The 19970-nt window shown below is 37.6% G+C and overlaps 1 protein-coding gene across 1 annotated transcript in view; it reads left to right on the top strand.

Moving 5' to 3' along the window:
• The window catches only part of TM9SF3 (transmembrane 9 superfamily member 3), a 74487-nt gene that overhangs the window by 11597 nt on the left and 42920 nt on the right, over positions 1 to 19970 (top strand). The window contains exons 3-7 of the mRNA XM_030865204.3: positions 7038 to 7160; positions 9539 to 9699; positions 10706 to 10783; positions 16467 to 16598; positions 18404 to 18570. Coding sequence (XP_030721064.1) covers positions 7038 to 7160; positions 9539 to 9699; positions 10706 to 10783; positions 16467 to 16598; positions 18404 to 18570 — 661 coding nt within the window. The remainder of the gene's footprint in view (positions 1 to 7037; positions 7161 to 9538; positions 9700 to 10705; positions 10784 to 16466; positions 16599 to 18403; positions 18571 to 19970) is intronic.

Raw genomic sequence — 19970 nt, forward strand, 5'->3', positions numbered from 1 at the left:
TGAGGCTGAGATGGAAAGATTATTTAGATAGAGGGGTATGGTTTTCATGGGCTATAAAAGTGGGATTTATTTTCCTTTCAGACTAAACACCTTTAGATGAAAAGAATCAGAACTGGCCAGATGTTACTCCCTAAGAGTCGGCGGTTCCTTGGAGTCTTGTCAACTCTACACTCCATCATGGACATGCTGCTAAAGAAGCTGCCACGTTAAGTGGTCCAGATGCAATAGTAAATGCTGATTAGATTTCTCTTTCTGTTGTAGACCCTTGATTACCCCGTTCAAAGATAAAGTTGATTGTGCTTTGAAAAGTGTTTTGTGAGGTTTCCTGGTTGTTCTTTGTAGTATCGTAAAATTTTAAAGGTGGGATGCACCTTAGCGATTGTGTCATCTGATTTCCTGTTAGGGAGGCCGAAAGATGAGTTACCCAAGGCGTATCACAGCATACTAATGCTGTGTGGAAACTTGAACCCTCTGTCCCTGTGTAAACTGTAGAAATATTTATATTGTTAATCTTTCATCCCTTAAGTATTTGATTTTTAAAGGTTCTTCTGAAGGCATATTATAGTAAGAAAATAAAATTTTGGAAATATTGTGAAACTAGGAAAAACTATACATATACATACGCACTTAAATATGTGCATACACACAAACACACAACTTTTTTTTTTTTTTAACCTAGTGGATTCTGTCAGGCTAAATGGATTAGTATGGTTTTGTAAAATGAAAGTCACTAAATAGACTATTATAGGGAACTAGCAATAGTTTTGAGTCTAATGTAGGATGCCTCAAAAGCTCCCTTTTGAGGTTTTATGCACAACTTTGTTTTTTTCTTCCTAAATGTTTTTATACTATCGCTAGACAAAATGCTGCATTGAGAACGTTTAGACAAAATTAAATGAAAAGGGCAAACTTAAATTGGATATCTTTCAACCAGACCTGAAATCATTACCCTATAATTTTCAAGGGTACCCCCTAGAATATTGCCATTGTGGAGTGGAAAGAACACGTGTTTTAGAGTCAGAGAGACTTGATGCATCTCAGCTCTGCCTCTGCCTACCTATGTAGTCCTGGACAAAGTATTCAGTCTCTTTGATCTCATTGTCCTCATCTATGAAATGAGGGAAATAATATCCACTTGGTAGAATTGTCATGTTTAAATGAGATAGTGCATGTACATCATTTATCAAAGTTCCTGATAGTTTACATTCAAGAAATGGTTATTGTTATGAATACTAATAGCACATAGTGTGTGTCTGTGCTTCCAACTTGATTTTGTATTAGCAATTATGAAATGTTAAATTAGTTTATTGAGTGTAGGATTTGATTTATCCTCAAGCTGCTGCACTAGCCTGCTGGGTAATTTAGTTACTTCCACTGGGGCAGGGACAGTTGCATTCTTGTTTACTGTTGCATCCTTAGCTATTAAGACATGGTGAGCTCTTAATAAATTGTCTAGCACCTAGTTTGTGCCTACTTGTTCTTCATTATAATTGGTTCATTATGATCATTAGGTGATCTGGAATAGTAATTCCTAAGCAGGGGAGGTCACCACCCAGTCCCTTCCATCTCATTTGAGAATTCTTGCAGTATAATGAAGGATATTAATTGTTGAAAAGTTGACTTCTAGAGGATTCCTTCCTCCCATTTATTTTATTGATCTTCCCTTGAATTTTCTCTTCCTTGAGTATTCCAACTTAACAGAGGGGTGAAATTATTTTGTTAGTATTTCTTCTACTTCTCTAGAGTGAAATGGTAAGTTGAGAGTACTGCAGTTATGTAGATATGACAAGGGCTGCTTAGAGCCATATGTATTTCTAGTTCAGTGATTCTCAGTCTCGTCTGTTTTCATCCTCGAAATAAGCTTATGGAGGTGTATTATACCTATTTTTCAGATGAGGAAGTTGGGGCCCAGAGGCTAAGTAACCTTGTCTAAGGATTCACAGATGGAAAGTGGCGGAGTGAGGATTTGAACCCAGGCAGCCTAGCGTTAAGAGTTTGAGCTTTTAACTACTATGCAGTATTTCCCTCCAGATATCTGGCTGGGTAGTTAAGCCTGATTGCCAAAGGGTGGGGAAAGGGCTTGGGAGGTGGCAGTTCTTTTCATTCAGCCCGAACGAAGATTTTTGCTTAAGGTGAACCCCACCCTGTTTCCAGTCCCTGGATTCTACTATTCCTGCTCTTCCTGATTCTGGAGCCTCTCCGCTGAAGTTCTCTAGGGGAAAGTGCCTCTGGTCTGCAGCGGGGAGGTTGAGGAGATTATTCATCTAGCTGTGTGATGGGTGCAGGAGGGGACCTAGGCATCCAACCCCTCCGTAAACATATTTTTATACAGTTCCCCTGTGTGTTCAGCCCTACATCTATCTCTCCTCTACCTTTCAACGTCTGTGGTGCCTCCAAGTTCTGAGTGTCTCCTGTGTTCTGTGACAACAATCCTGTTGTCCCTTCTGTTACAGTTTCCTCTGCCTTATTAGTCATTCACCGTCTTCCATTTCCCCAACATTGATTGAAATCTTTTCTCACTGTCTTCTCCTCTTTTTGTCCTTGTGTGCCTACATCCTTTTTATTCCTTTATTGACATTTTAATGGAGTTTCAGGAGGTAAAAGACACTTGTGGTTAATCTGCCTTGTTTAATCGGAAGTCTGGGAACTTGATGCAATATTTTGTCCTATTGGTTTCAACTGAAGTGTTTTAGCTGGACCAAATAATTTGAATCTTGTATTGAATCTTGACTCTAGATATTTTGAATTCTTGGTATTAGCAATTTTTTAAACTTTGTGCTAACTGCAAATTTGATAAGCATGCTCTTTTTATAAGTTCTTATTTAAACCATTGCTAACATTGTTCTTTTCAGATTGACATCTGTCTTTTTTTTGTTTTCTTTTCAGATTGACATCTGTCTTTTGTTGTGTGTATATATTTTTTCTGATTTTAACAGTGATATAGGATCAATGTACAAAATTTAGAAACTACAGAGAAGTGTAAAGAATATAAAAATCACCTGGATATAAATACCAGTAACAGTTTCTTCTTTCTTTCTGACCATCTTTACATTCATCCACATTATTTAAAATGTTTAAATATTGGGTTCATGTTCCATATATGATTTTTAATAATGTATTTAATGAACACTTGTATAGTGTTTATTATGTACCAGATACCATTCTAAGCACTTGCTGGCTCGTTTAATAAGTTATGTATAAATTAGTTTTTACTCTTCTTTTTTTTCCACAACATCTTATCAGCTTGTCCTCATATTGTTAATTACTCTGTTTAAAATATATTTATATAGTATTCTATAACTTGATATTGTAATTTCTCCCCATTTCCCAATGACAAGATATTCATTGTTTTCTTCTTTCTTCCTTTTCTTCCTTGCTTTTGCTTTTTTTTCTGTTAGAAATAAGAATGCATTTAGCTATACTAGCACATAAGTATTTTAATGCATCTATGAATGTTTCATTAGGTTAAATTGTTAGAAGTAGAATTACTGAATCAAAAGGTATAATCATTTTTAAGGCAGTTCTTGATACGTGTTGCCAAATAGCCATCTAGAAAAAAATTGTACAGTTTATACTGCCAGCCAGTTTGGTCAGTTAATCAATATTGGTTTATGTAGATGGTTGATTAATTAATGGTGAATATGCCAGTTTTTCCAGTCCTGTAAAAAGTTCATTCAGCAGTTTTGAGAGCTTACTGTATTCCAGAGCCCTGTGGAAGCCCTGTGGGTATACAGAGTTGAACCAGAAGCTCTGGTGTCAGGGGTCTGTGGACCTCTGGAATTGTACACTTAATTTTGAGTGATTGTGCATTTTGGGAGGGCAAGAGAGATATCACTTCCATTGGATTCTCAAAGGGGTGTGTGGCTCAAGAAAACTTAACACTGTGAATATATTGGCACTTTTCGTCCTTAAAACAACTCTGGGAAGGAGATAGCATAGATGTTATCTGTTTTACAGTTGAGAGACCTGAGGTTCTCAGAGGTTAAGTGACTTGCTTTTATTCACAGAGCTAGTAAGTAGTGGAACCCAGACTAAAACCCAAGTTTCTGCCCATTTCTCTGTAGTTTGTCTGTAGTGACTTCATGAGAAACTTTGCTAAGTGCTGCTGAATTTGAGGTAGAGTATTTCTGATTTTCCAGTTCAGTAATGCTGTTAAAAGAGAAACTAAACAAAGTAAGGCATGATATGTTCTTAGAGAACTCATGAATAATTGTCACATTCTTTTTTCAGTGCTTTCACTGTCTATTCAGTTGTTAGTCTGGAGTGTTGTTGAGAATTGATGACAGACTTATTGGCATGTTGTTTCCAGAATCTACCCTTGCTTTCTGTTTGAAAAATCAGTATTGACATTTGCCAGTTTATAACTTTGGTTTTCTTCTTTTTTCCCTCATAAAAAGTATTTGCACTGGTAAGATATTAATTGCATCCCCTTCAGGATTCATAGGTGTGTATTTCCTGTGAGAAGGGTATGCCCTATTGTAATTTTAAAGTAGTGATTTGTGGTAATAGATTTTCAGATTGTTTTCCAGTCATGTAGAATGCTGAGTGGTGATTTGGTATACTCAGGCACTTAAATTCGTTATCTTCAAAGCGGCTCCCTCCTGAGAGAAGTGCTTTTTCAGTTGAGCAACCAGGCTCTTTAATTATTTGTGATGTTTGTATTTGCTTACTTGCCTGCAAGAGGAATTTCATTAAAATATGACCAACCAGGCCCTTATTATAGCCTTCCATAATGATGTTTTCTCTTTTACCACAACATTTCTTTTCTAGGTTTCGTATTAGTGAAAGATATTCTTCAAGACTTCTTTGTCAATCCTTCGGAGATACTCAGCTCAAAAATTTCATTTGTTTATATTGGCATTTTGTCCTTACACACAGACACACACACCATTCACACACAGATGCATGTATATGTGCATACTCTGATGTACTTAGTGACTTCCTTTGCCAAATAAATGGAAAATTATGCTCTTAAAATTTGTTAAAATATTTTATTTGTTTAATGCCTGCTCTGTGCAGCGTACTGAAACAGGCATAGCTGGAGCCAAAAAGTTTATGATCAGTTATAGACATAGCTCTCAAGACCTAATGGTCTTTTTGAGGAGCTAAGATACTGGTGTGAGGTTGTGCGCGGTGTAGGCCTAGGTGCCATAGGAGATATGGAGAGAAAGCCATGGGACTTCAGTGAAGGGGGCAGGCTGTGTGGTGAGAGGAGTGAGGGTTAGGGAATCAGGGATTACTCTGGGGGACAGGGTAAGGCATGGGAAAGATTTTAGGATGGACATGTGAGGTGGGGTTTACTGCACAAACAACAAATCCGGCGGCCAAGGGAGCACGAGGTGTGTGGGAACTGCAGGTGGCTGAGTCTGGTTAGAGTATAGGGATAGAGGATGGTGGAGCGTGGGGAAAGAGAGAGTTGAACTAAAGTTCAGACTGTAAGGAATCTTTTAAAAGCTTTATATACGGGTAAATGTCATATTGCATATCTCAGAACTTCATACAGGAAACTGCTGTATTATTAATGACAGTTATCAGTGAATATCTGATTGTGACAGCAAGGAGTTTGGTGGCTTCGCAGAGGTAGCTGTGAGTCCTCCCACGCCACTGTGGCCATTCGTTGCTGCTCAACCTGGACCTTCCTTTGGTTCTTGCTCTCTCCTCTGTAGCTATAATTTCCTGTTGCCAGTTCTCCTAGCTCCTGCTGTAGGCATCCTTTGTAGTAATCTCTCTCTTAACTCTCCCTGCCTTCTCCTCTGCTCAGCCTCAGTTTTTGCCATTATGAAAACCCTAAATTTCTTGCTGCCTAAAAATGGCCTGGGTAGAAAGAAAATATGTGTGGAAGCCATTGTTGTTGGATACAAAGCAGTTTTCTTCTCCCACTGGGATAGAGAATTTCCCTGTCCCTCTTTCATGGGACTTCAGTGTTTCCTGCCATCTTTGGTTTTGTAGTTTTGGGGTGTCCACTCTGGGCTGAGCAATAATAAGCTATTCTCTCTGTTGAGAACTGGGGAAACGTGGTGGTGTCTGGAGTTATAAGTCAGATTGTTATTTCTCGTAGAAACAACATTATAGATGGCTTTTAATTATAGTTTGGCTGCAATTTATATTTAAGTTGTTTTAATGAACATTTGGGAAATTTAACATTGTTTCTTGGAGGAAGTTGTATTTCATGTTTTAAATAACCAGTATTATAGTACAGGAGAACTTAAGCATCTGTGCTTTTCGTTGTTGTTGTTAAGATTGATTTCTCTTTTTTTTTCCTAGTTGCTTAAGTAACATACAAAAACAGTTCAGTCCTTTTGATGGACATCTAGAGTGCTTTTCAGGTTTTGCTTTGTTTTATTTAGAAACTAATGATCCTAAGCACATTTTTGAAAGATTTATAAGTTAGAGACCATCTGAATATTATTTTCAGATAGGAGTATTTTTAAAAGCAGTCAAGAGTGGAAATGACTCATCTCCAGGGAATTTTGGGTAATTTATAAACAGTGATGCCTGCTAGATAGAGGTTTGCCTTTTAATCTTCTGAATTATGAAGAGTCACTGGGATTCCTCATAGAATCTGTGGCCTCCAGTGACTTGCACTTCCAGGAATGTTCAAATGAATATTTATCTCAGAGATCTCATAGCTAGAAATTGTTAGCTCTATTTAAGATCATATTCTTGAGTCTTTGTATGAAGTGAAAACTTTCCTATGTGTTTTAAGCTTTTTCATTTCTGTTTTTAAATCAGTTTATTCATTTTAAAGTTACTTTGTAAATGTTCTGTATAATTTTCTGTATATAAGAGATGCTTTCTTCACTTAGTGAGATAATCTTTGAAAGTAAAGATGATTAAAATTCTTTTATTGTGAGCAATCTTAAACATACACAAAAAAGGAAAGAATTGTATACTGAATCCATATATATATATCACCGAGATTCAACTCTTATGAGTAGAAATTTTAACTTCAGGAAATGTTGGCTTTTTTGTGTGTTATTCTTCCTGTAACTATTTTGCAAATGAGCGTACTGATTTGCAATTTTTATTTTATGCAGATGATATGATGCCAGCCACTTACTGTGAAATTGACTTAGATAAAGAAAAGAGAGATGCATTTGTGTATGCTATCAAAAATCACTACTGGTACCAGATGTACATAGATGACTTACCAATATGGGGTAAGTATTGTATGTTATTTTTAAAGTTTGGGGAATATTTGGATAATAAGCAAGATTTATGTAATGACTATTCAGGTGATTGTACACTGAATCAATAAATGTGTTTTCACTGTTTTCCACAGAATGATTTTAACATCAATTTTATGGTTTCCTGTTACTTGAAGGGTTTTTGACATTGTCAAACTTTACATGAAAAATCCCTGAAAATATAACTTTTATACAGTGTAACTTTTCATATTCAAGAGGTCAAAAGATGCTTTGAACAATCCGAAATATTCCCCCTCCCTCCATTTTTCTCACATCTTATTTTGACTTATTTTATCAAATAACAATCAAAGGGACTGAATAGGATCTTAAAGTTATATTCTGGCTTTCTCTCATGTGGGACTGTGGTAGTATGGTTTTTAGATATAATAGTCTCCTGAATGACTTGTTTTGCTAGTTCCTATGTTATTTTCCAAAAGTCTATTATGTTTAAAATTTTAAAAACTTTTTTATGTTTTATGTCCTTGTTCATCTGTGTTAATGGAGAGGAACAATGCAGTAGTTAATACCAACTTATTCATAATCCAAACATTGTTTGTGCTGGGCTTGATTAAATTACTTAATATGCAAAGCAAAGCCAGCTATCACAGCCAGCATGTTTGATCACATTTTTCTCTTAATGGCTTGTTGTTGTTGTTGTTGTTTTTGTTTTTTGGTCTTTGGACACTTGTTCTTATATATAAAAAATATATAATTAATATTCTAATTCTTAAAGTTATTAGCAGACTACTGTATTCATGAACAGCAAACTGAAAGACTGAACATATCAGCCCAGAGTTTAATATGGTACTAAGATGGAATTTATAAGAAAGTTAATATCAAGATATAATTGTATGCATTGTCATTACTGTGTTACATGTTAATTAGATATAAATAGTAAGCATTTCATGTAAATGACTGTAATTAGTATAACAGACATTTCTGTGATTGTCTCTGAGGGTAGTAGGAAGATATGCTGAATATTCGCTGAAGACTTCTGAGCCTGTAGTTTTAGGAGAACCCACATTAATCTGGGTTTTCTCTTTTTTTGGTGAGAGAGCAGGTCTTTTGCATTGCTTACGCGTTTCATGTCTAGAACCTTAGGTTTTTTTCCGTCATTTCTGTGGGCCTCCATAAGCAACATGGCAGCTGTGCTTTCCTGTCTTAACATAAATCTTTTTTAGCTCTGGGTTTCTGCCATGTTTAGGACAGATACTTTTGGATGTCCTAGAATGTCTGAACCATGGGAAACCCTGTCAGAAAAAAATCTTTATCTGGCTTTTCTTGGGATAAAGCTTTCACAGTCTTTTAAATGTCGTTTAGAGAGAATAGTTTCCTATTTGGTATAATTATGTCTCCACCCTCAGAGTTTTCAGAGTAGATAGGTAAATAAACTTTGGTGAAATTAAAATTAGAAGGATTTTATTATCCCTCTACAACCTCAAACAAAGTGAAACTGTATTCCTTGAACTTGTACGAATTAGAACAACTTTGGTTAATAAGCAAATAATTCTTAATAAGAAATGATCATTTTTTTCCCACTAATGCTTTTCATGAGTTGCACTGACCGTAGAGGGAAGGCCTAAGGAGTAACTTTTAGAGCCTAAGGCGCTAATGAATATATAGGCTTGGGTAGGGAACATTGGATAAATAGCTGACAGTATGAGGGCACGAGAGAGAGATCCTCAGGTACTACCTACTCCCTTGTTTGAGTCTTCTCCTTCAGTATCCCAAATTGTGATCAAAATGATCATTTTAATTTTTGCCTCATTGCCATTTATTTTCAACTCTCCTTTCATTTTGTTGACTTCCCAGGGATAAGTCCAATGCTTGAGGTATAAAGGGGAGGCGTTTTAAGTTTTGGTACCCACTATACACATATGTGCAGCTTATTAGGAATGGGTTGATCATAGGTTATTAGAGAAAGTACTGGACTAGACCTCTGGAGACCTTGGTTTTAATTTTAGTTTGACCTCGAAACTGAGAACCTTGCCAGATAGTGATACAGTGCTCCCTGAAATTTTGAGATACTAAGGAATATAAACTACACAGTCATGATTATTACAATGAAGGTGATACTAATGACAGAGCATGAACTTTGAGGATCAAATTAGTGATAGGTTATGCTGAGCTGTGCATCACTTTTTTTTACCATGGTGTGAAAATAGTTTTGTGTTTGCCAAGTCGTTAACAAAGAGAAGTCCAGCCGGTACCTTTTCATTGTTCTAACCATGAGGAATAATGGTAGTATTGCTTTTTTATAAAAATGTTTTTTAATGAGCTTTTAGCTTCTAATGTATTTTAAATACTAAGTGATATTACATACCTTGTGTGAAGTGTTATTTCTTTTGAAGGTATTGTTGGTGAAGCAGATGAAAATGGGGAAGATTACTATCTTTGGACCTATAAAAAACTTGAAATAGGTTTTAATGGAAATCGAATTGTTGATGTTAATCTAACTAGTGAAGGAAAAGTGAAACTGGTTCCCAATACTAAAATCCAGATGTCATATTCGGTAAGTATTAAAATAATTGTATACAGGAAGCAGTATTTGTCACTTAATATCAACAATTAAGTATGTTTTACAACTTTAGTAATTGAAATTGTAGCTTGAAATGGGATGCAACAGATTATTAATGTATGTAAGTAAGCCTCCTAAAAGCAGGGAGGTTTACTTAAGGTCTGTAGTATTAGATACCTGTTATGCATTGGCAGGACCTACCATTTGCTTCAGCAAACTTTACCATTATAACTGGGCAGTTAGCTAACCCAGCCATGTGTTTTCATGGTTACTTTTTAGATTACATTACTCCTTGTTTCTCTTTCCTTTTTACTGTTGAAGATTAAGAGATGATGCCATGTTGAAAATTTCTGGATGAGTATAGTTTACCACATTTTGCTTTATCAGGTGGAATAAGATACTCCTGCAGAGTAAGAGCTTGTCAGAGCCCCTTGCAACTGTCAAGTTAATTCTGTTCTGTTAGGATTAAAAGTAGTGGGAAGAAGAGAAATCCGACGTAGGTAGCCTCTCTTTTCAGTAGTTTTTTTCCGGGTAACTGGAATGAATCCATTGCTGGTAGACAGTTTTGAAAGTTTTTCAAGCTTTGGGCATATGTACCTAGGGCAAATAATATTTGCATAACCATACTTATAAAGAAACATCATTGTAATAAAACTAATGCAATCTAAAGTCAAAGATGTACAGATTCTTATTTTATTTGGTCTGTTTAATTGAGTTGTTATCACATTTATGAGGTCAGAGAATGTAAGTCAGCAACAGTTAATAGTCCTTGAAAACTGAAATGATCCCTCTAAGTCATAAGTTTTGTTAATACACAGAGAGGAAAGTTGGCTAGTTTTTTTAATCATGTATTTCAACTTCTCAAATTGGTAGTAACTTTCTACTGTTTCTCTAGTATCTTATTCTAAGTGTGTAAATCTTTTCAAATTTTGCTCAGAGTTTTTTTTATCAGATTATTGTTTACTGGCTTTGATTTTCAAATGAAGAAAATTTTTTTCAGGTAAAATGGAAAAAGTCAGATGTAAAATTTGAAGATCGATTTGACAAATACCTTGATCCATCCTTTTTTCAACACAGGGTAGGTAAATTGTGTATTTTAAGACGTTCAGTATGTGCTTCAATCAGTTAAACAATGGGCATCTGCCACATATAGGGCACTGTGCTAGGGTTGTGGATCTCAAAGATTTAACGAAGGCTGATTTCAGATGTGAGCTCAGAGTCATAAGAGTGATAGAGAGTTTTAGAGGAGCAGTCAAAATCTCCCTTCATCATGCCTGGTTTAAACCAATGAAGAGATACACAAGGAAGAATACAGCATATGGGAAGCCAAGATACCACTTTTATTGCTAATGAGGCTAATACTGGAGAATGTGGCTGTAACTGTGGTCAAGTGGGCTTCTTAATATTGAAACTCAGAATTGGAGAAACTTACTACACTCAGACAGTGCTGGACTGTTTCAAGTTTTCCTCCCTGGGTGCCTGTGTGTGTAAAAATTACAGTGTGGAGAAACAGAGCAGAATGTATGCATCCTCTAGGGAGGAATGAATACAAGAGTGGAGTGATACCAGGAGTTTCTGCCAGGGGAAATCCTTCCACATCCAAAGAAACACCAAGAATGGAAAGATGCCTCCCACCCCCCCACCTGCAGGTATACACTGGATCTCAGATCCTTAGTCTAGTGGCATTGCTGCTGGTTTTGTACAGATAGCTTTGGTTATTTTTAGCAAAAAACAGATTTTATTTTTGTCGTTCAACTCCTTCAAGGATGGACCTGAAAAAACTACAAGGTATAAGGGGATATATCCATTCTTCTGACTTTCTTCCTGACTTGCCTCTTCTATCTTTTGGACTGAAATCCTGAAGTTTATTAGTCACCAATTTTTGAGATGGCTTGTAAGTTTTTTTTGTCTCAGAGTTATATCATTGCAGCCAGTTTCCACCTTTAGACTCCACCAGAACCTGTTACTACTTCTAATCTTCCATGGGGTCCTAGGAGAAAAAAATGAAGATCTTTGAGGTTTAGCCCCTGCTGAAAGATTTAGTGAGCTACTCCTGGAGCTATGATTCCCTCCCCGACCCTCCCAGGGCTTTTCCTCAGATTTAGCGCTCAGGCAGTCCTGAACATGGTAGTCCATTTAAAGATATAGGCACAAATAACTTCAACTTTAAGTAGCATTTGAGAATATGAGGACTTCCAACTGACATTCCCTACCAGAACACCTAGGTCTACTTGCTTCTAGTCTCATGGGGTAGTGACAACTTGATGGAAAGGCTGCCTTTTGGCATTTTCACTAGTAGAACTGTATACCATATATATATATTTTTTTACCATATATATTTTTAAAACGAATATTAATCGAGCACTTGCTGTGTGTCAGGCACTGTACTCAGTAAGTGGAATACATTAGAGAATGAATGTCAAAGATCCATGCCCTCTTGGAGCTTACATACTAGTGGGGGAGACATGCAGTAAACATAATAACTAAAATGTATAATATGTTGAAAAATGTGTACATGGAAAAATAAAAAAGAGCAGTTGGGTAAGAGTGCTGTGGATAGAGCAAGTTGTAGTTTTGAGTATGGAGGACAGGGTAAGCCTCTGAGATGGACTTTTGAGCAGAAGCTTAAAGGAGTTGAAGGAAATAAGGAATGTGGCCATCTGGAGAAAGAGTATTCCAGGCAGAAGGACCACCATGGAAAGGCCTGTTAGGTGGGAACATGCTTGGTGTGCTTGAGGAATAGCAAGGAGGCCCATATGGCTGGAGCAGAGCAAGGGGACGAGAAGTAGGAGATGAAGTCAGAGGCAGCAGGAGCCAGATCATCCATGGCTGCTTTAAGGGCTTGGAGTGCAAAGGGGGCAGGATAGTGTTTTCAGCAGGGTAATGGCAGATCTGACCTCTTCTTAAAAAGGGTCTTTCAGGTTGTGATGTTGAAAATGGGTGGTGTGGGAAACAGGGAGTAGCAGGGTTACCACTGGAGAGGCTGTCGCATTAATGCAGATAAGAAGTAAATGTGGCTCAGACCAAGGCATAGCAGTGGAGGTGGCGAGAAGACGCCAGATTGTGAACGTATTTTGAAGGTAGAGCCAGCATGATTTCCTGATGGATAGAAAGATAAAGAAAGTTTGAGAAAGACTCCACAGTTTTTGGCCTGAGCATCTATCAGAGTGGAACTGCTGTCAGTGGGGTGGAAAAGCTGTATTTGGAGAGTTGGAGGGGAAGATCAGAGTACAGTTTGGGACATGGTGGTTTTGAAGTGTCTGTAAGATATCCAGAGATAATGACCAGCTAGTTGGATATATCAATCTGGAGTTCAAAAGAGAGGCCTACAAATTTTGTAGCCATTGGCATATAAATAGTATTTAAAGCTGCGAGACTGAGTGCAATACCAAGGAAGAGTATGTACGGATAGAAGAGGACTAAGGACTGAGCCCTGGGAGCAGTAGTATAAGTTCAGGGAGAAAAGGAGAAACCAGCTAAGGGCCCTGAGGAGATATTGGTAAGGTATGGGGCAAAAAAAAGATTGTATGGTATCTTGGAAGCCAAGAGAGGGAAGTCTGTCACAGAGGATAGAAAGATTAGTTCTGAATTGCTGCTGATGGGTCAGGTAAGATGAGTACTGAAAGTACGTGTTGATTCATCTGGGGTCATCACTGAACTTGACAAAGAGCAGGTTTGGTGTAGTGGTGGGGCAAAATCTCAACAGAGCTGGTCTAAGAGAGAATGGGAGGAGAGGAATTGGAGGCAGCAAGTTTGCTACTAAAGGGAGTGCAGAAATGGTGTAGTAGCCGGTAGGAAAGATGGAATCAGGAAGGGGGTGGGCGTTTGTTTTTTGGGTTTTTTTTTTTTTTTTTGAAATGTAAGAAAAATATGTTTGTTATGTTGATGGGGTTCAGTAGAGAGTACAAAACTGGTGATTCAGGAGATTGGGGAGAATTACTGAAGCATTTTCCTTGAGTAGGCAGGAGTGGATGGGATCTACTGTGTAAGAGTTGGGATTGTTTCTAATACAGTGGCTACAAACATAGACTTAGGAGCCCCAGCTGGATACAGACTCTGTCTCTGCCATTTACTGTAACTGTGGTCAGATGACTCAGTTGTTTAGCTGCTTTTCAGTAGTGAAGCAGGGGTTATACTTCCTTGCAGAGTTGTTGTGAAATTCCATTTGACAGTGCATATAAAGCACCTGGTTCAGTGTTTCCACAGCAGGTGCTCAGGAAGAGGCAGCCCTGGTGGTATAGTTAGTTAATCTCCAGTGTTCTAACATTTATGACAAACCTGGGGTGCTGCTTTCGGATTAGCAACACTAGGGGTGCTGGAGTCAGCAGTTCGTAGGGTTAGTAACCCCTCTGTGACATCTCATTTCTTTATTGTTTTAAAGAAATATTTCCCTTGGTTAATAACTTCAGAATCATGCAACATTTTATAATTTGGGGGATAAAGGAATATTATAAAATGTCAGGTTAGTACGTTAGTACTAACTAATTAGTAGTACATTATAATCGGTATTAGTTTAATGTTTGTATATTAGATTAGAAGATAGAGAGCTTTGCTAGAAAGTTTTGCATTTTGGGGTGTATCTTTCTTATTACTAAGTAGTAACTATATAAACCTTTTTCTCTTCAAAAATTTGATAAATTGACTGAAAAGAGATATGAGTTTTATATATATGTGTGTATATATATATGTATATATATGTAAATTTTTTTCTCTCTTGTCCTTTTCTGGGTCATTAATTTCCCAGATTAGAAACAAAATCAAACCTTTGGAAAAGCCTATTATTATAGACTGCATTTATAAATCTTAAGTGATACTTCTGTGATAAACTTAAATTTATACAACCCTTTTTGGTAAATATTTCAAAATATAATGCATTCATTATTTCCTTTATAATTTCAATAGGTATTTAATAAATAAATTGTTGAATGAAGGAAGAAATGACCTTATGAAGAGGCAGAGGCAGTTGACTGCCCCTTGTTTTTCAGGGGAAGCCATAGTTTATCAGTTGCCTGAAGCCTCAGGGTGGATAACAGCCAGTACTGCTTTTCACTCTAGTGCACATGCTCAGCATGTTAGCCCAAGTTAAAATCTAATTAAAATCCTAATTGTATAGAACAGTACCTCCTTCATGTTAAATATTCTATGTATCTGTAGAAGTTTAGAGCAGGAGAATATCTGTGAATAATTAAAATATGTGTATGAGAGGTTTTATGGAGGACAGGGGTTTTGAGTTGGGTTTTAAATTGTAGATAGAATTTACAAAGGTAGAAAGAAGTGGGTCCCATGTGAGAAGAAATTCTGAGAAGGATACAGAGGTGGAAGTGAATAAGCTGTACTTTTGGGTCATTGAGGAACGGTAGGCCTGATTGGAATATAAGATACAGTGGAAAGAAAGGTTGGCTAGTTAAGCTGAGGTGGCCATCTTACAAGGGGTACAGAATATTAGGGAAAATAGTTTAGGTTTGTTATGTGAGAAAATAGGGAATGTCACTGTAAGTTTTAGAATAGTGAAGTGATACATGAACATGATGTTTCAGAAAGATTTGCTGGATAAGCTTTTGTCGGATAAATTGAAAGGAAGGAGAAAGACCAAACATAAACGTCGTCAACTAGGAGGCCATTAGAGCTATCAGGTATGAGGTGATGGCATGGAAATAGAGAGGAAGGGAAAAATAAATGAAATTGAGAGAGAAGAGAAATTTTGGAACTATCCATAAGGAAATTTGGGGAATTAAAATATAAAGGAATTGTTGGACAGTGCCACAGACAGTTGAAGTCAGCTGTGCTGAATCTGGACATAATTTTGTGACAAATGTGTGGGTAAAATCAAAGTCAAGAGCCTTGGGGGCATTGAGAAACTATGGGGTACCTCAGAGTTCTCTGTACCATGGATAGCTGCTTTGGAGAGGAGTGCATGATGGTGGCGGCAGGGTGGAGAGGATGAACTGGAAGCAAGTGAAGCAGGTCATTCAGGAAGGTGGCCTAAGTTCATGGTGGGCAGCTATGATGGTTTAGTCTTATAATTTTTTTTTTGCGGTACGCGGGCCTCTCACTGTTGTGGCCTCTCTCGTTGCGGAGCATGGGCTCTGGACGTGCAGGCTCAGTGGCCATGGCTCACGGGCCCAGCCGCTCCGCGGCATGTGGGATCTTGCCGGACCGGGGCACGAACCCGTGTCCCCTGTATCGGCAGGCGGACTCTCAACCACTGCGCCACCAGGGAAGCCCTAGTCTTATAATTTTAAAGACGTTTTCAGGTAGTTGCTTAGTTAGAGGGAAGGGAACTAATATTTATTATTTACTGCTCTGTGCCAGACACGGTGCTGTACAGTTTATATATGTATTAAACCGTACAAATCACTTACGATATAGTATTATTTCCTTCATTTTTGATGTAGGAAAACTGGGGTCAGGGCCTGTGTTAAAATTCAGACCTGTTTGACTGCAAAACCCATGTTCTTTCTCTCTAATGCTGAATAGCATATTCTGTGCGGCCAAATTGTATTTTATTTGTACAATAAATTTGATTGTGATAATCCGTGTAAACAGTATCATACTTTCAATGCATCTAAAGCTTACTGGAAAGAAAGCCAATCCCTTTGATTACTCTTTCCCAGTATATCTTAGTTTTGGATTTTCATGTAAAAGTTTTTAGAAGACTTTTGTGGGGTTTTTTTGCATTAACATCCCATTGTCCTCTTGAAACCTATGAATTTTGTAACTGGTATTTCAAGTAAGTAATATTTTATTTTCTGTTATTTTAGATTCACTGGTTTTCAATATTCAATTCCTTCATGATGGTTATCTTCTTGGTGGGCTTAGTTTCAATGATTTTAATGAGAACTTTAAGAAAAGATTATGCCCGGTACAGTAAAGAAGAAGAAATGGATGACATGGTAAGCAAACATTTTACATTGTATTTATAAAATAATTTAACTTAGTGTTATTGAATGTTGGAAGCAAGTCCATAATCCTGAGGTCAGATGAGCTTTAGAATTCAGAATTTTCAGGTTTTAGGAAGGTAGAAAGCTCCCTGAGGGGTCTCTAATTAAATATTTTAATGTTTTTACATGCCCTGATTACATGTCCTATAATCAAATATATTAATGTGTTTTCAGCAAAACATATGAATGTTCACCCTAAGTGGGATAAATAAACAGTATAAATAACCTCTTGTTAGTTAGCTCCAAGATTTGCCACCAGATAAGGATATGTCAAACTTGTGAGGCAGACTTTTCACTTTTCAGAGCTTTTGATTTCAGAATTGCAGCTAGGAGGTCGTAGACTTGTATTGGTATCTTTCTAATGCTGTTAAGTATTGCATAAAATTAAGGGAGTAGGTGGAAGGATTGATTTACATTTAGTTTAATAGGTTCAAAGGGGAGGGTTGTTTCTAAATTATTTTTACTAAATTGTTGAACAGTGTCGTAAATGAGGAAAAGTGGTGTTTTTTTGTTTTTAATTTTTTTGGCTGCACTGTGTGGCTTGCAGGATCTTAGTTCTTGACCAGGGATTGAACCCGTGCCCTCAGCAGTGAAAGCTTGGAGTCCTAACCACTGGACTGCCAGGGAATGTTAATGGCTATTCTTTTTTTTTTTCCTAATTGAAGTGTGGTTAATTTACAATGTGTTGGTTTCAAGCGTACAGCAGAGTGATTCCGTTGTTAATGGCTAGTCTGTGTAGATATGCTCCATCATTAAATAAGTTTGGAAAACAGTTAAACAAATTAAAATTTTAATATGCTCACGTGTATTGTGAAGTATCAGAGGGTAGATGAAATATTTGGTGCCTCTCAAACATAGCTGACCAGGACCCCCCCACCCCCCGCCAAGGCCAAAAAAACCACAAAGATTATCTTGAGGGACTGATATTTCTTAAGAAACAGTGTTTTGGTTATTTGCTTACTTGGGTTGAAAAGGCAAAATTGAATCCTTTTTAAAAAATGCTATAGACAGTTAAATGATATTTAACTATTTGATATATTCCCTGTGTATTTTCTTAGGCTCCAGGCTATAAGGGAGATTTCTGCATTGCTAGGGCATCTAGTACTGTTTTTTTTTTGTTTTTTTTTTGCGGTATGCGGGCCTCTCACTGCTGTGGCCTCTCCCGCCGTGGAGCACAGGCTCTGGGCGCACAGGCCCAGTGGCCATGGCCCATGGGCTCAGCCGCTCCGCGGCACGCGGGATCCTCCCGGACCGGGGCACGAACCTGCGCCCCCCGCATCGGCCAGCGGACTCCCAACCACTGCGCCACCAGTGAAGCCCTCTAGTACTGGTTTTAATCTTCAGTTTTGCTCTCCTCCTGGCCCCCACTCATATGTGAGCCTTAGTCATGATGTAAAGGTCAAGAGTAGTGTCTGAAAGTAACATTCAGAGAGCCATTGGGCTTTTCTCCCAGTTTGACCATTTCTTTTTGCACCTAGACCTTTTCTTTGTCCATTCTTTGAGATTCTCTGAGTACAACCAGGATCCATCTTCCTGAGCCTCAGTAATATTACAGCACTTTACTATTATAAGTTATTAAGGCAGAAATTATTTTAAATTTGAACAAATGTCTTTTCTTGATATTTTGAAACCCTTTTAATACCTTTAAGTTTGTAGTGAGGGAACTTACGACTGTAATTGTAAATTTTTACCTATTTTATGTATTTTAATTTCATTCTGAATTATTTTCTTTTCTCTCAACATATATATGTATATAGGATAGAGACCTAGGAGATGAGTATGGATGGAAGCAGGTGCATGGAGATGTATTTAGACCATCAAGTCACCCGCTGATATTTTCCTCTCTCATTGGTTCTGGATGTCAGATATTTGCTGTGTCTCTCATTGTTATTATTGTTGCAATGATAGAAGATTTGTATACAGAGTAAGTTCATGTGCTTAACTTTATTACTTTTTTGTTGTTCTTGAATAGTTTTAATAATTGGAACCTTTAAGTCAATCATAATTAAATACTTGCTGATTTCAATTATCTTAGAATTTAAATAGCCTAAATATCATTATTGCAAATAAATAATGAGCAGTATTCTTTAGCTGTAAGTATATTTTTCTGTTATATCCTAAAATTATTAACTTTACTGAACATTTTGGTTGGTTATAAAGGTTATATTCCATTAGAGGTATGAGCAGAATTAGTTACAAATCAGAGTTGTTTGACAAAGTGAATAGGCACTTTTTTGAAATCTGAAGATCCAATTAGATCTTTATAAGAAACGCACAAGGATTACACATTTACTGAGTTAGTACTTCACATCTGCCTCCAAAACTTGTAGACTCTACAGACAGAAGAAAGCATTGTAAATAACAGCAAAAAGAGTGGTGGAAAAGGCACATGAGGTTAGAAAAATAATTGAATGACTTCTTATCCTATCTTTACATGGTTTTCTGGTACATTTTTTCTTTGAAAACAGAACCAGTTGCAAGAAATTCCTTTTTTTGATAAATTCATTTATTTTTGGATGTGTTGGGTCTTTGTTGCTGCACGCGGCTTTCTCTAGTTGCAGCGAGTGGAGGCTACCCTTCATCGCGGTGCGTGGGCTTCTCACTGCAGTGGCTTCTCTTGTTGCAGAGCATGGACTCTAGGCACGTGGGCTTCAGTAGTTGTGGCAGACGGGCTCAGTAGTTGTGGCTCGTGGGCTCTAGAGTACAGGCTCAGTAGTTGTGGTGCATGGGCTTAATTGCTCCGCGGCATGTGAGATCTTCCCAGACCAGGGCTCGAACCCGTGCCCCCTGCATTGGCAGGTGGATTCTTAACCACTGCACCACCAGAGAAGTCCTGCAAGAAATTCTTGATGTGAGGCCTTTGGATCATAAGAAAAAGTTGTACATTCACAAAGATCTCAAGTCTCTATTTAGTAGCACTATAACCTTGTGCTCAGAGAACCATGACCTCAGCAAAGCAAACATGCTCTAAGCCTGGGGTATAGATGCCACCCCATTAAGTCCTCAGTCAGAATGACACTTGTCCCCAGTTACATCTCGTACCTCTGTTTCAGTTCATGATGCCTTCTTGCTTAAATATGCTTGGCATTTGGTGGACAAGCAGTAAATTGTTTTGCTGAAAGCATGGATCTTTAGCTGTATATTAAATATTTAACTATATTAACTTGCTGTTTTTTCCACGGGACAGTAAGCTCCTTGAGAGCAAGGACTGGGTCTTATCTTTGCATTCTGAGAGTACCTCAAGAACTTCGTATATGCAGGGTACTCAATCAGTGCTTGTTGAACTGCAGTGAATGTGTATTAATCAACAAAGTTATTTCTCTA

This window comes from Globicephala melas, chromosome 16 (assembly GCF_963455315.2).
Source record: "Globicephala melas chromosome 16, mGloMel1.2, whole genome shotgun sequence".
Lineage (NCBI taxonomy): Eukaryota > Metazoa > Chordata > Mammalia > Artiodactyla > Delphinidae > Globicephala > Globicephala melas.